General features: G+C 40.5%; 1 protein-coding gene across 1 annotated transcript in view; it reads left to right on the top strand.

Moving 5' to 3' along the window:
* Positions 1-2,366: 2,366 nt before the first annotated feature.
* LOC125897869 (dachshund homolog 2-like) overlaps positions 2,367-15,265 on the top strand; it is a 33,732-nt gene continuing 20,833 nt past the window's right edge. Inside the window, exon 1 of the mRNA XM_049591323.1 lies at positions 2,367-2,868. Within this exon, the coding sequence (XP_049447280.1) occupies positions 2,423-2,868 (446 nt within the window). The 5' untranslated portion in view covers positions 2,367-2,422. The remainder of the gene's footprint in view (positions 2,869-15,265) is intronic.

Consider the following 15,265-nt stretch of genomic DNA (forward strand, 5'->3'; position numbering starts at 1 on the left):
TGTGGATATCTGCAATTGTTATTGCGGATATCTGCAACTGAATTGTGGATATCTGTAATTCCAGTTTGAGATATCTACAATTTAATTTTGACTAGTCATAATTCAAGTTCAAGATATCTTTAATTATCATCACTTGAAGATATCTACATGGTCCTTTCTAGATATCTTGAATTGAGTTTCAGATAGTCAGAATGACGTTGTAGATATCTTGAATTCGAATTATGACTAGTCAGAATGACGTTGTAGATATCTTGAATTCGAATTATGACTAGTCAAAATGACGTTGTAGATATCCGCATCTGAATTATGACTAGTCAAAATGACGTTGTAGATATCCGCATCTGAATTATGACTAGTCAAAATGATGTTGTAGATATCTTGAATTCGAATTATGACTAGTCAAAATGATGTTGTAGATATCCGCATCTGAATTATGACTAGTCAAAATGATGTTGTAGATATCTTGAATTCGAATTATGACTAGTCAAAATGACGTTGTAGATATCCGCATCTGAATTATGACTAGTCAAAATGATGTTGTAGATATCTTGAATTCGAATTATGACTAGTCAAAATGATGTTGTAGATATCCGCATCTGAATTATGACTAGTCAAAATGATGTTGTAGATATCTTGAATTCGAATTATGACTAGTCAAAATGACGTTATAGATATCCGCATCTGAATTATGACTAGTCAAAATGATGTTGTAGATATCCGCATCTGAATTATGACTAGTCAAAATGATGTTGTAGATATCCGCATCTGAATTATGACTAGTCAAAATGATGTTGTAGATATCTTGAATTCGAATTATGACTAGTCAAAATGATGTTGTAGATATCTTGAATTCGAATTATGACTAGTCAAAATGATGTTGTAGATATCCGCATCTGAATTATGACTAGTCAAAATGATGTTGTAGATATCTTGAATTCAAATTATGACTAGTCAAAATGATGTTGTAGATATCCGCATCTGAATTATGACTAGTCAAAATGATGTTGTAGATATCTACAACGTCATTTTCACTAGTCAGAATGATGTCATAGATATCTGTAATTCAGTTTTGACTAGTCATAATTCAGTTACAGATATCTACAACGTCATTTTGACTAGTCATAATTCGAATTCAAGATATCTACAACGTTATTTTGACTAGTCATAATTCAGATGCAGATATCTACAACATCATTTTGACTAGTCATAATTCAGATGCGGATATCTATAACGTCATTTTGACTAGTCATAATTCGAATTCAAGATATCTACAACGTCATTCTGACTATCTGAAACTCAATTCAAGATATCTAGAAAGGACCATGTAGATATCTTCAAGTGATGATAATTAAAGATATCTTGAACTTGAATTATGACTAGTCAAAATTAAATTGTAGATATCTCAAACTGGAATTACAGATATCCACAATTCAGTTGCAGATATCCGCAATAACAATTGCAGATATCCGCAACTACACTGGAGATATCTATAATGACAAACCCCATACACATGAATGGCAAAAACAGTTTGAATCTTACTAGTCAAAACTGAATTACAGATATCTGTAATTAGAGTTTTGACTAGGCAAAATCTAATTACAGATATCTTAAATCAGAGTTTTGACGAGGCAAAATTATGTTGCAGATATCAGGAATGAATATCCAGTCTAGCGATTAAATGTTAAAACGGCTTGCCATAGGTGTCAGCTGAACTGCTGAAATATCAGACGTGTTGAAAGCAGCTGAAACGTGATGACATGTTCACACGGAACACGATAAGAGTTTAACGCAGTGACATCACAGACAGAGTCAATGCACCGACACAGGCAGACGTGAATGACACGATGTGTGACACAAACACACCACATTTGGGCCTTTCATGTATTCGCACAAATCAAATTTTTTGAAGCGATAGTTGAAGTTGAAAGATCAATGAAGCGTCACTGACGTGCCGGATGAACGCAGTGCAGATGAAACGATCATTTTAAAGCTAAAATTATTTTGGCCAAAAACATCTAAAGATAAACTTTCTTTAAACACAACAGGGTTAATTATCTTAAAACATTCATTTAAAACAACCTGATTTTAAATACAAAATTTCATTTATTTTATTTTATTTAGTTGTGTTATTTTAGGTTGTTTTTTTGTTGTTTTTTTCTTTTTTAATTTCAAAATGAGCTGTCAATCACTCACCTGTCACATTCGCGTTCGATAAGCACCACCCCTGGTACGCTCTCTCAGCCAATGGGAGGCCTGTCCGTGAGCGGTCCCTGCGTGTGATTGGCTGGACTCTGATTGGCTGTGTGTGGGACAGAGAGCACGAGAAGGGGAGTGGCGGGAACAGAGAGAGACAGAGCGTGAGAGAATCACAGAAGAAGAATAAAGTCACTCTTCTTCTTCTTGTCCTGTTTCCCGCTCTAACATGGCGGGCTCCTCTAACAGCCCTCTGTCTCGGACCTCCACCCCTCCCACCGACCCCCTCTTCCACTCCAACCCGCCCTACAGCGCTCCTAACCTGGCCAGCTCCCCGCGCCTCCCCGCTGCCCGCTTGGCCGGAGCTTTCCTGAGCGGTGGGAGCGACAGAGTTCCGGTCAAAGTGAACGGGACGAGCGGCAGCGGCGGCGGCGGAGGTGGCTGCGCTCCGCCGCACACCGAGTGTAAGATGGTGGAAGTTCACGGTGTGAAGGTGGCGTCGTTCTCGGTGAACGGCGTGGAGCTGATCTGCCTGCCGCAGGTGTTCGAGCTGTTCCTGAAGCACCTGGTGGGCGGACTGCACCAAAAGCTGAAGCGGCTGGACATGTGTGTCTGCAGTGGTGTGTGTGTGTCCTGCACCATATGGAGCAGTGTGCGCATCACCTATAGTTCCAGGTATGAATAATAAGTACAGAACATGTGTTGTTATAAAAATACATTTATTATCAGGTCACCTCCGTTTATCACAGGGTTAATTATATACAACACATTTAATGAATCCACCTGTTTTAAATACAAAATTAAATCATAATTAACAGAAACAGAAAATCATTTAATATGACGTCAGAAATAAAAACTGATAATAAACAGATTATCAGTTTTTATTTAATTTATTTTTTTCTGTGAATTTAACAATTAAAATCTCAATAAATTCTTTATGTTCTTATTGAATTATTGATCCATTAATGTTAATACACGTTGTGTTTAATACAAAGTAATGAACCCATAAATATGAATAAGAATAAATAGTGTTTTAAATATGACGTCACCTCAGTGAATCTGTTAAAGTGAATATTGATCCGCTTCAGAAACGATTCATTGATCAGAAAATTAATCTGCAACAAATTTAATGTTTGATTCTCATGAATTTCTCCATCAAACTAAAACTGACTTTATTAATAAAGTCACTAACAATAAAACACTGAGAAGATTAAAAACATAAAGAATTATAACATTAATGAGGTGTAAACATTTTACATGATATATTGTAATAAAGGCGATTATATTATTAAACACATTATATTCTGCATGAGAGCATTGTGCAAATACTGCCGTGTGTGTGTGTGTGTGTGTGTGTGTGTGTGTGTGTGTATACATATAGCGTGTAAGCCTATAGTTCCAGGTATGAATAATAAGTACAGTAAACATAATGATAATATAAAGTATAAAGTGTAATATGTGCAGGATGTGATCACACTTGTTTCATTAAATGTGGAGATTAATCAGTAATTTCCTAATTGATTACTCTGCTGATTATTTTCTAATTCATGATTTTTTTCTAGAAATAATGTTGTAATTAATGAAACATATCGCGTGAAATAAAACAGGAAGTCTGGAATCACTTCTTCTTCTGATTTGATAAAGAAATAATGTGAATCAATGATCTGAGTCGTCGCTGATTGATTTGGTGCAGCTCTGACTGATGTATTGATAATTAACTTTAATAATAAAGATAGAATTAAAGCCTGTGAACAGTTTGAACTGATGATGTAATCTTCTAATAACTGAAACAATAAGAACTCTGATCGTTTATTAAAATCCTCGGACGGAGCTCACTGATCTGATCGATCAGTGTTTTGATCTCTGACACAGTCTGACTGTTAACATGTGATTTAATATTAATTATGTTTTTAATTTAACTGTGATGATGACAAACAGTTCCTTCAGACAATACTCACAATATTACATGTGTCATTTTATGTCCTATAAAATGTCTGCTGTCCTGTTAATGATTTATCACACTGGTAGTTTGACTGGGAACCAGTGGCTGAGAGGAACTGGTTCTGTTGTTTCACAGAACGTCGTCCTGCTGCTATTTTTAAACGTATGGAATTTATCAGCACAATACTGGTCTACTGGAACCAGTCGCTACACCAGTTTGCTGTACTGGTCTACTGGAACCAGTCTCTGCACCGGTTTACTGTTCTGGTCTATTGGAACCAGTCGCTACACCAGTTTACTGTACTGGTCTACTGGAACCAGTCTCTGCACCAGTTTACTGTACTGGTCTACTGGAACCAGTCTCTGCACCAGTTTGCTGTACTGGTCTACTGGAACCAGTTACTGCACCAGTTTACTGTATTAGTCTTCTGGAACCAGTTACTGCACCAGTTTGCTGTACTGGTCTATTGGAACCAGTTACTGCACCAGTTTGCTATACTGGTCTACTGGAACCAGTTACTGCACCAGTTTACTGTATTAGTCTTCTGGAACCAGTTACTGCACCAGTTTGCTGTACTGGTCTATTGGAACCAGTTACTGCACCAGTTTACTGTATTAGTCTTCTGGAACCAGTTACTGCACCAGTTTGCTGTACTGGTCTATTGGAACCAGTTACTGCACCAGTTTACTGTATTAGTCTTCTGGAACCAGTTACTGCACCAGTTTGCTGTACTGGTCTATTGGAACCAGTTACTACACCAGTTTACTGTACTGGTCTACTGAAACCAGTCTCTGCACCAGTTTGCTGTACTGGTCTTCTTGAACCAGTTACTGCTGTACTGGTCTATTGGAACCAGTTACTGCACCAGTTTGCTGTACTGGTCTTCTTGAACCAGTTACTGCTGTACTGGTCTACTGAAACCAGTCTCTGCACCAGTTTACTGTACTGGTCTACGGGAACTACTTACTGCACCAGTTTGCTGTACTGGTCTTCTTGAACCAGTTACTGCTGTACTGGTCTATTGGAACCAGTTACTGCACCAGTTTGCTGTACTGGTCTTCTTGAACCAGTTACTGCTGTACTGGCCTACTGGAACTACTTACTGCACCAGTTTGCTGTACTGGTCTTCTTGAACCAGTTACTGCTGTACTGGTCTATTGGAACCAGTTACTGCACCAGTTTGCTGTACTGGTCTTCTTGAACCAGTTACTGCTGTACTGGTCTACTGGAACCAGTTACTGCACCAGTTTGCTGTACTGGTCTTCTTGAACCAGTTACTGCTGTACTGGTCTACTGGAACCAGTTACTGCACCAGTTTGCTGTACTGGTCTTCTTGAACCAGTTACTGCTGTACTGGTCTATTGGAACCAGTTACTGCACCAGTTTGCTGTACTGGTTTACTGGAACCAGTTCACTGTACTGGTTTGCTAGAACTGGTTTACTGTACTGGTCTATTGGAACCAGTTACTGCACCAGTTTGCTGTACTGGTTTACTGGAACCAGTTCACTGTACTGGTTTGCTAGAACTGGTTTACTGTACTGGTCTACTAGAACCAGTTTACTGTACTGTACATCATTTCACATGGTGTCACATGGTGTCACATGGTGTCACATGGTGTCACATGGTGTCACATCTTGTCACATCGTTTCACATCTTGTCACATCGTGTCACATCTTGTCACATCGTGTCACATCTTGTCACATCGTGTCACATCTTGTCACATCGTGTCACATGGTGTCACATGGTGTCACATCTTGTCACATGGTGTCACATCGTGTCACATCTTGTCACATGGTGTCACATGGTGTCACATGGTGTCACATCTTGTCACATCGTTTCACATCGTGTCACATCTTGTCACATGGTGTCACATGGTGTCACATCTTGTCACATGGTGTCACATCTTGTCACATCTTGTCACATGGTGTCACATGGTGTCACATCTTGTCACATCGTTTCACATCGTGTCACATCTTGTCACATGGTGTCACATGGTGTCACATCTTGTCACATGGTGTCACATCTTGTCACATCGTTTCACATCTTGTCACATCGTGTCACATCTTGTCACATGGTGTCACATGGTGTCACATGGTGTCACATCTTGTCACATCGTGTCACATCTTGTCACATGGTGTCACATCTTGTCACATGGTGTCACATGGTGTCACATCTTGTCACATCGTTTCACATCGTGTCACATCTTGTCACATGGTGTCACATGGTGTCACATCTTGTCACATGGTGTCACATCTTGTCACATCTTGTCACATCTTGTCACATGGTGTCACATGGTGTCACATGGTGTCACATCTTGTCACATGGTGTCACATGGTGTCACATGGTGTCACATCTTGTCACATCGTTTCACATCTTGTCACATGGTGTCACATCTTGTCACATCGTGTCACATGGTGTCACATCTTGTCACATGGTGTCACATGGTGTCACATGGTGTCACATCTTGTCACATCGTTTCACATCTTGTCACATGGTGTCACATCTTGTCACATGGTGTCACATGGTGTCACATGGTGTCACATCTTGTCACATCTTGTCACATGGTGTCACATGGTGTCACATGGTGTCACATGGTGTCACATCTTGTCACATGGTGTCACATGGTGTCACATGGTGTCACATCTTGTCACATCGTTTCACATCTTGTCACATGGTGTCACATCTTGTCACATCGTTTCACATCTTGTCACATGGTGTCACATGATGTCACATCTTGTCACATCGTTTCACATGGTGTCACATCGTTTCACATGGTGTCACATCGTTTCACATGGTGTCACATCTTGTCACATGGTGTCACATCTTGTCACATCGTTTCACATGGTGTCACATGGTGTCACATGGTGTCACATCTTGTCACATCGTTTCACATGGTGTCACATGGTGTCACATGGTGTCACATCGTGTCACATCGTTTCACATGGTGTCACATCTTGTCACATCGTTTCACATCTTGTCACATGGTGTCACATCGTGTCACATGGTGTCACATCTTGTCACATCGTTTCACATCTTGTCACATGGTGTCACATGGTGTCACATCTTGTCACATCGTTTCACATCTTGTCACATGGTGTCACATCGTGTCACATCGTGTCACATCTTGTCACATGGTGTCACATGGTGTCACATGGTGTCACATCTTGTCACATGGTGTCACATGGTGTCACATGGTGTCACATCTTGTCACATCGTTTCACATCTTGTCACATGGTGTCACATCTTGTCACATCGTTTCACATCTTGTCACATGGTGTCACATGGTGTCACATGGTGTCACATGATGTCACATCTTGTCACATCGTTTCACATGGTGTCACATCGTTTCACATGGTGTCACATCTTGTCACATGGTGTCACATCTTGTCACATCGTTTCACATGGTGTCACATGGTGTCACATGGTGTCACATCTTGTCACATCGTTTCACATGGTGTCACATCTTGTCACATGGTGTCACATCTTGTCACATCGTTTCACATGGTGTCACATGGTGTCACATGGTGTCACATCTTGTCACATCGTTTCACATGGTGTCACATGGTGTCACATCTTGTCACATCGTTTCACATGGTGTCACATGGTGTCACATGGTGTCACATGGTGTCACATGGTGTCACATGGTGTCACATCTTGTCACATCGTTTCACATCTTGTCACATGGTGTCACATCGTGTCACATGGTGTCACATCTTGTCACATGGTGTCACATCTTGTCACATCTTGTCACATGGTGTCACATGGTGTCACATCTTGTCACATCGTTTCACATCTTGTCACATGGTGTCACATCTTGTCACATGGTGTCACATCTTGTCACATCGTTTCACATCGTGTCACATGGTGTCACATCGTGTCACATGGTGTCACATCTTGTCACATCGTTTCACATCTTGTCACATCGTTTCACATCTTGTCACATGGTGTCACATGGTGTCACATCTTGTCACATGGTGTCACATCTTGTCACATGGTGTCACATGGTGTCACATGGTGTCACATCTTGTCACATGGTGTCACATCTTGTCACATGGTGTCACATCTTGTCACATGGTGTCACATGGTGTCACATCTTGTCACATCTTGTCACATCTTGTCACATCGTTTCACATCTTGTCACATGGTGTCACATCTTGTCACATGGTGTCACATGGTGTTACATCTTGTCACATCGTGTCACATCTTGTCTCATTGTGTCACATGGTGTCACATGGTGTCACATGGTGTTACATCTTGTCACATCGTGTCACATGGTGTTACATGGTGTTACATCTTGTCACATCGTGTCACATCTTGTCTCATTGTGTCACATGGTGTCACATGGTGTCACATCTTGTCACATGGTGTCACATGGTGTCACATGGTGTCACATCTTGTCACATGGTGTCACATGGTGTCACATGGTGTCACATCTTGTCACATCGTTTCACATCTTGTCACATGGTGTCACATCTTGTCACATCGTTTCACATCTTGTCACATGGTGTCACATCTTGTCACATGGTGTCACATGGTGTCACATGGTGTCACATCTTGTCACATCGTTTCACATCTTGTCACATGGTGTCACATCTTGTCACATGGTGTCACATCGTGTCACATCTTGTCTCATTGTGTCACATCTTGTCACATGGTGTCACATGGTGTCACATCTTGTCACATGGTGTCACATCTTGTCACATCTTGTCACATCTTGTCACATCGTTTCACATCTTGTCACATGGTGTCACATCTTGTCACATGGTGTCACATGGTGTCACATGGTGTCACATCTTGTCTCATCGTTTCACATCTTGTCACATGGTGTCACATGGTGTTACATCTTGTCACATCTTGTCACATCGTTTCACATCTTGTCACATGGTGTCACATCTTGTCACATGGTGTCACATCTTGTCACATCTTGTCACATCTTGTCACATCTTGTCACATGGTGTCACATCTTGTCACATGGTGTCACATGGTGTTACATCTTGTCTCATCGTTTCACATCTTGTCTCATCGTTTCACATCTTGTCACATGGTGTCACATCTTGTCACATCTTGTCACATCGTTTCACATCTTGTCTCATCGTTTCACATCTTGTCACATGGTGTCACATGGTGTTACATCTTGTCTCATCGTTTCACATCGTGTTACATTGTGTCACATGGTGTCACATGGTGTCACATGGTGTTACATCGTGTCACATCGTGTCACATCGTGTTACATTGTGTCACATGGTGTCACATGGTGTCACATGGTGTGACATCGTGTCACATCGTGTCACATCTTGTCTCATTGTGTCACATGGTGTCACATGGTGTGACATCGTGTCACATCGTGTCACATCTTGTCTCATTGTGTCACATTGTGTCACATGGTGTGACATCGTGTCACATCGTGTCACATCTTGTCTCATTGTGTCACATTGTGTCACATGGTGTTACATTGTGTCACATCGTGTCACATGGTGTCACATGGTGTTACATCGTGTCACATCGTGTTACATTGTGTCACACTGTGTGTCGCGAGTGAGCGCTCCTGACGTCCACGCTCACTTCCTGTGAGGTCCGTTAAAGTCCCACCTGACGGGTCACATGACCTGCAGGTGTGTTTCACATGTTGCAGACTGGAGATACTAGGTATTCATGTAATGTTACAGAGCTGCTTATTGGTCACATGATTCTCATCTTTACTTGAACTGTAGACACGCACACACACACACACACACACACACACACACCTGGGGGTGACAAACAGTGTGTGTGTGTGTGTGATTACAGCTGATGATCTGATATGGATCAAAATGTTTTTTTCTCTATTGAATTATGTAAATGAGCCTCGAATAATCAGGGAAGTACCACAGAGTGTGTGTGTGTGTGAGAGAGAGAGACGGGTGTATAACGAGGACTGACACAGAGTGATGTCACAGATTTAATGTGAACAGGCGGTTTGTCTTAATCGTCTTTAATCTCCTGATTCTTATTAAACTGATGACAGAGTGTGTGTGTGTTTGTAAAAATAAAACGTAGCCGCGGTGGCTTCAGCAGCAGTCCGATTGAACTCATCAGATGATAAAGGCGTAGAAACATAAAGAGATGCACTGATGTTGTTTATCAATCAATCAACCAATCAATCAATCAATCAATCAATCAATTCAATCAATTTTATTTATAAAGCCCAATATCACAAATCACAATTTGCCTCACAGGGCTTTACAGCATACGACATCCCTCTGTCCTTAGTGGGGGTTCATTTGGTTGTTGTTGTTTCCCTCTGTTGTTCCAGGGAAACAAAGAAATCTAAAAAAAAAAAAAAGTGAACAGTTTTAAAGTCCGTCGTTACCCTGCTGCTGCTAATGGCCACAGATTCAGTCAGACACATTTACCAACCTTTAGTAATAAACCTGTCGCACTGAAAACATGTTTAAATAATGTTTTTCCTACAAACATTAAATCAGAATTTCCTCTAATATCTATTTTATATTCCTGTGAAAACATAACGTATTGTAACGTAACATAGGGTAACGAGACACAAGATAATGTAACATAGCATAACGCAACATAGTGTAACGTAACATAAGGTAACGTAACGGAACATAACATAGTTATTGTTAATTATTATTAATTTATTATGTTGGTCTGTTCTGTACGACATCTATTGCACATCTGTCCGTCCTGGAAGAGGGATCCCTCCTCAGTTGCTCTCCAAGTGTAACATAATGTAACATGGTGTAACATAGCGTAACAGGTAACACAACGTAACATAGTGTAGCATGAAGCAACATGTGTAACAAAACGTAACATAAGATAGCATAGTGTAACATAACGTAATATAACATAACGTAACATAGGTAACATAACGTAACACAGTGTAGCATAAAGCAACATTTGTAAATAAACGTAACATAGCATAGTGTAACATAACGTAACATAGGTAACATAACAGCATAACATAGTGTAACATAGGTAACATAACATAACATAACATAACATAGTGTAGCATAAAGCAACATTTGTAAATAAACGTAACACAACATAGCATAGTGTAACATAGTGTAGCATAGGTAACATAGCGTAACATGACGTAATATGACATAACATGGTGTAACATAACGTAACATAACATAGTGTAACATAGTGTAGCATAGGTAACATAGCGTAACATGACGTAATATGACATAACATGGTGTAACATAACGTAACATAACATAGTGTAGCATAGGTAACATAGCGTAACATGACGTAATATGACATAACATGGTGTAACATAACGTAACATAACATAGTGTAAAATAGTGTAGCATAGGTAACATAGGTAACATGACGTAATATGACATAACATGGTGTAACATAACGTAACATAACATAGTGTAACATAGGTAACATAGGTAACAACAAATAATCATGGGCAGAGGTCCTTCTTTCATACATAAACCAAAATGAGGAATGACATCCCCAAACATATCACAGCACTACCATCTAGCACACAATTTAAAAAGGTTTACAAACAGTTTCTTTTCAACAGTTACACCTGCAATCACTGACCATCTGTCTGTTCTGTTTTGTAACTGTCTGTACTAGACTAAGTTAATGTCTTGAGAATGTGACTGTCCTGTTGCACTGTGTTTTTGTCATGTCTATATGTGCTGCAGAACAGGAACCTGCTGTAAACCAGTTTAAACTGAGTCAGGCCCATTTAACTGTACCTATAATGTTACCTTTAATCTTTTCCTGTATAATAAATGAAATGAAATGAACATAACGTAACATAGTAGATTACATAGACTAGATTACAATTTTTTGGGCCGATTCCGATTTTATTTTATTCAAACCCACTTTACAGCACACAAGATATTGTAATGTTTTCTATCTTTGCTTTAATAGAACATTTTAACCAAGATACAACCAGCTCTTGAATAATCATCTCAAACTCACAAACAAACAACCAAACAAACAAAAACAGTGACACAGGCTTTTTGCTCAAATATAACTTCAGGTACAGTATTAAAACAAATAAGTATGTATATGTGGAGCATTTGTGGCTAGTTTCTTGAATAGACAAAAAAGTAAAAATATCTCCTGTGGAAAATTCACACAGGTCTTCAGGACGCGCCCGCCAGTAAGCGCACGGACACACGCCTCGTCACTTTCAAGCAGCACAGTGCAGCAGTGAGAGCTCCGCAGCTCAGTTTAACACAGACAATAAACAACTTCCTCCTTCTCTCTTTTGATGTGTGTGCGTGAATGATGAAGGTGAGGCACATGGTGAGGCGCATGCGTGTGTGTGTGCTGCTGATGTTACACGATGTCAATCATGTAGCGCGGCGCGGTGGGAATTTGACCAGTGTTTTAAATTGGCATATTTTAGACTGACTGGCCGGTCGCAGGTCACGGCCGATCACGTGAAAACCGGCCCGATTCCGAGCACTGCTGATAAATCGGTGCAAGTCTATAACATAGCGTAACGTAATGCAACGTTAAGAGTGATGGACTGTAACAAAGTGCATCGTTACATAACGTGAGGCAGAATCATGTGACATCAGTCATCGGTTATTGGTCAAATGAGTAGTTACAAATCAGCACATAATCCAACGTGGCTCCTCGTACAGACGGACTTGAACTGTTTAACTGTAAAATCATTTTAAATATAACAAACAATTAAATAACATGAGTAATAAATAACAACAACAGAAATATAAAATCTCAAGTTGACCTTTGTCTCTGTGATCTCAGTTTATCTCCATGGTAACAGATATACGTGTCAGAGGGTCATAGGTCAGGGCGTCATGTGATCAGACACCTGTGTGTGTGTGTGTGTGTGTGTGTGTGTGTGTGCGCTTCATAAAGGACATTTTGTCCCAGTTTAATTAAGTGTGGAAACCCCCCCAACACACACACACACACACACACATTACTGAGGAATTTAATTTAGTGTGTGTGTGGGCGGGTTGTCTCGGACCTGTCAGTCAAACTCTGACCTGTGTTTGCCCCCAGCACTCTGACACTGTGTGTGTGTGTGTGTGTGTGTGTGTGTGTGTGTGTGTGTGTGTGTGTGCGTGTGAGCTATCGACTGAATGTGTCACACACATGGGTGAAAATCCCATTTCATAGTTGGGGGGGACAAGGGAAAAAAGTTGTAGCCTGTCTTTTATACAGCATCTTTTACCGCAATTTGACGCTTTAATCTTCTCTCTATATCTCCAACAGGCAGAGTGAATGTCTATACTAACTAAACTAAAACTAAAACTAAACATTTCCTGCAATTAAACTGGTAAACTGGTTTATAAACAGTGTGCTGTCAGATCTGCCGCTGCGCACCTCACAACCGTGCGTAATAGTTGCTCGTAATGACCGCTCCTCATCTGTTAGACTGCACGTCTTTCATGTTTGTCTCACTGACAGGTGGAGAGCCTACAGACAGGTAGCCACTGACTGCTCTTGTCCTGTCCTCTCCCTCTTCTTTCTCTCCTGTCCTCTCTATCACTAAACTCTGAGCTTAATCATTAGCTTTTAGCTTAGCAGCACTCGTAATTGAGTAGGCTTTTGAACAATGCAGGAGAAATGCTGCAGACAGTTTATATCATCAGTCTGGGCCTGGGGTTTGTTGGAACAGTAAATGGGATGTGTTGTAACTTGTGTAAGTTAAACTGTGTCTGTGTGAGTGAACATCTTACCCTGCCATGCGCGATGTGGGCAGCGGTTCCAGCCACACGCTGCTGCTGCCAAGCAGCCCCGCCCGTTGGAAAGAGTGTGGGATATACCACTACTAGGAATGGGAGGGGGGGACTAAATCTTAAGATTTAAATAGCACATTATTGCGTGATTATAATGAGCACCGCTTACACTGTGCTTTCAATAAATACTACTGCACTGTTCAAAAATTATTAATTGTGTCTCAAATGGTTCTGGGGGGGTACAGCTTTACTGAAGCTTTACTCATGTCCCCCCTGTCCCCCCCAGGATTTCCGCCCCTGGTCACACGCGGGTGCTTTGACACCTGTGCAGCAAAGCAACGCCTGACGTGTCATGTAGTTTCCCCATTGACTTATAACGGTCACACGTTCACACGTTCACACGCACTTGAACGCGTGATGACTGCTGCACGCCGCGTAATCACACGATGTGGAGTGACTACTCATAACATTTATGTGTTTTTTGCGAACGCATGCATAAACGCACACATGAAGATAATAGAACATTTTTGTCACGCACACGTGTTCGTACTTGTTGATTCTACGCAACTGGAAGTTTATCTGCGTCACGCGCACCAGTCCGTGTGCATGAACGCCTCACGTAGTTTCCTTTTCCATTTCATTCTATTTCTGTGTTCTGTTTTCATCCAGTAGATGGTGCCATCGAGCCAATAATACACTCTATATAGGCACAAATATGATTATAGTTTTGTTTTTACTAAACATGGAGAAGCAGCATTTAGTTTTTATGCTCCACATATCTGGAACAAACTCCCTGAAAACTGCAGGTGTGCTGCAACTCTCAGTTCTTTTAAATCAGGGCTGAAGACTTTTCTGTTTGCTGCCTTTGATTAAATCAAATCCGAGCCTTCTTCTTCTCACACTGCACTGAAACTTTTATTCTGTCTTTATTCTGTCTCCTATCTAGGTTTTAATTCTGACTTAAGTGTAGTTACATTAATGTGATTAATGTCTTTTTATGTTGCCTATTGCTTTTACTTGCTGTATATTTTATGTAAAGCACTTTGAATTGCCTTGTGTTGAAATGTGCTATACAAATAAACTTGCCTTGCCTAGTGAGCGTTACCATCATTTATTTCAGTCAAATATTTTCTTCCAAAATTGACTGATACTGGAGAAAATACAAAATCAGGCTTCAGACTTTCTGTTCTTCTTTTGCAGTTTGATCTAATCATTTTTTTTATACACAAACAAAGAGAAACATGGTGACGGTGAGATTCAATCCCATAATGTTTAGACTGTAATCGCAGCACCCTCACTTGACCCAGTGAGCTAACTCTGCTCTCTGTGAATGGTACAATAAATATCTCATGCAAATACTTTCTTCCACAATACTAAACTTATTAAGCTTACTATGTTAATCTGTGTCTGCTTATTTTGATATGGATGTACGTGCATGTGTTGATAAAG

This window comes from Epinephelus fuscoguttatus, linkage group LG12 (genome assembly GCF_011397635.1).
Source record: "Epinephelus fuscoguttatus linkage group LG12, E.fuscoguttatus.final_Chr_v1".
In the NCBI taxonomy this organism is placed as follows: Eukaryota; Metazoa; Chordata; class Actinopteri; order Perciformes; family Serranidae; genus Epinephelus; species Epinephelus fuscoguttatus.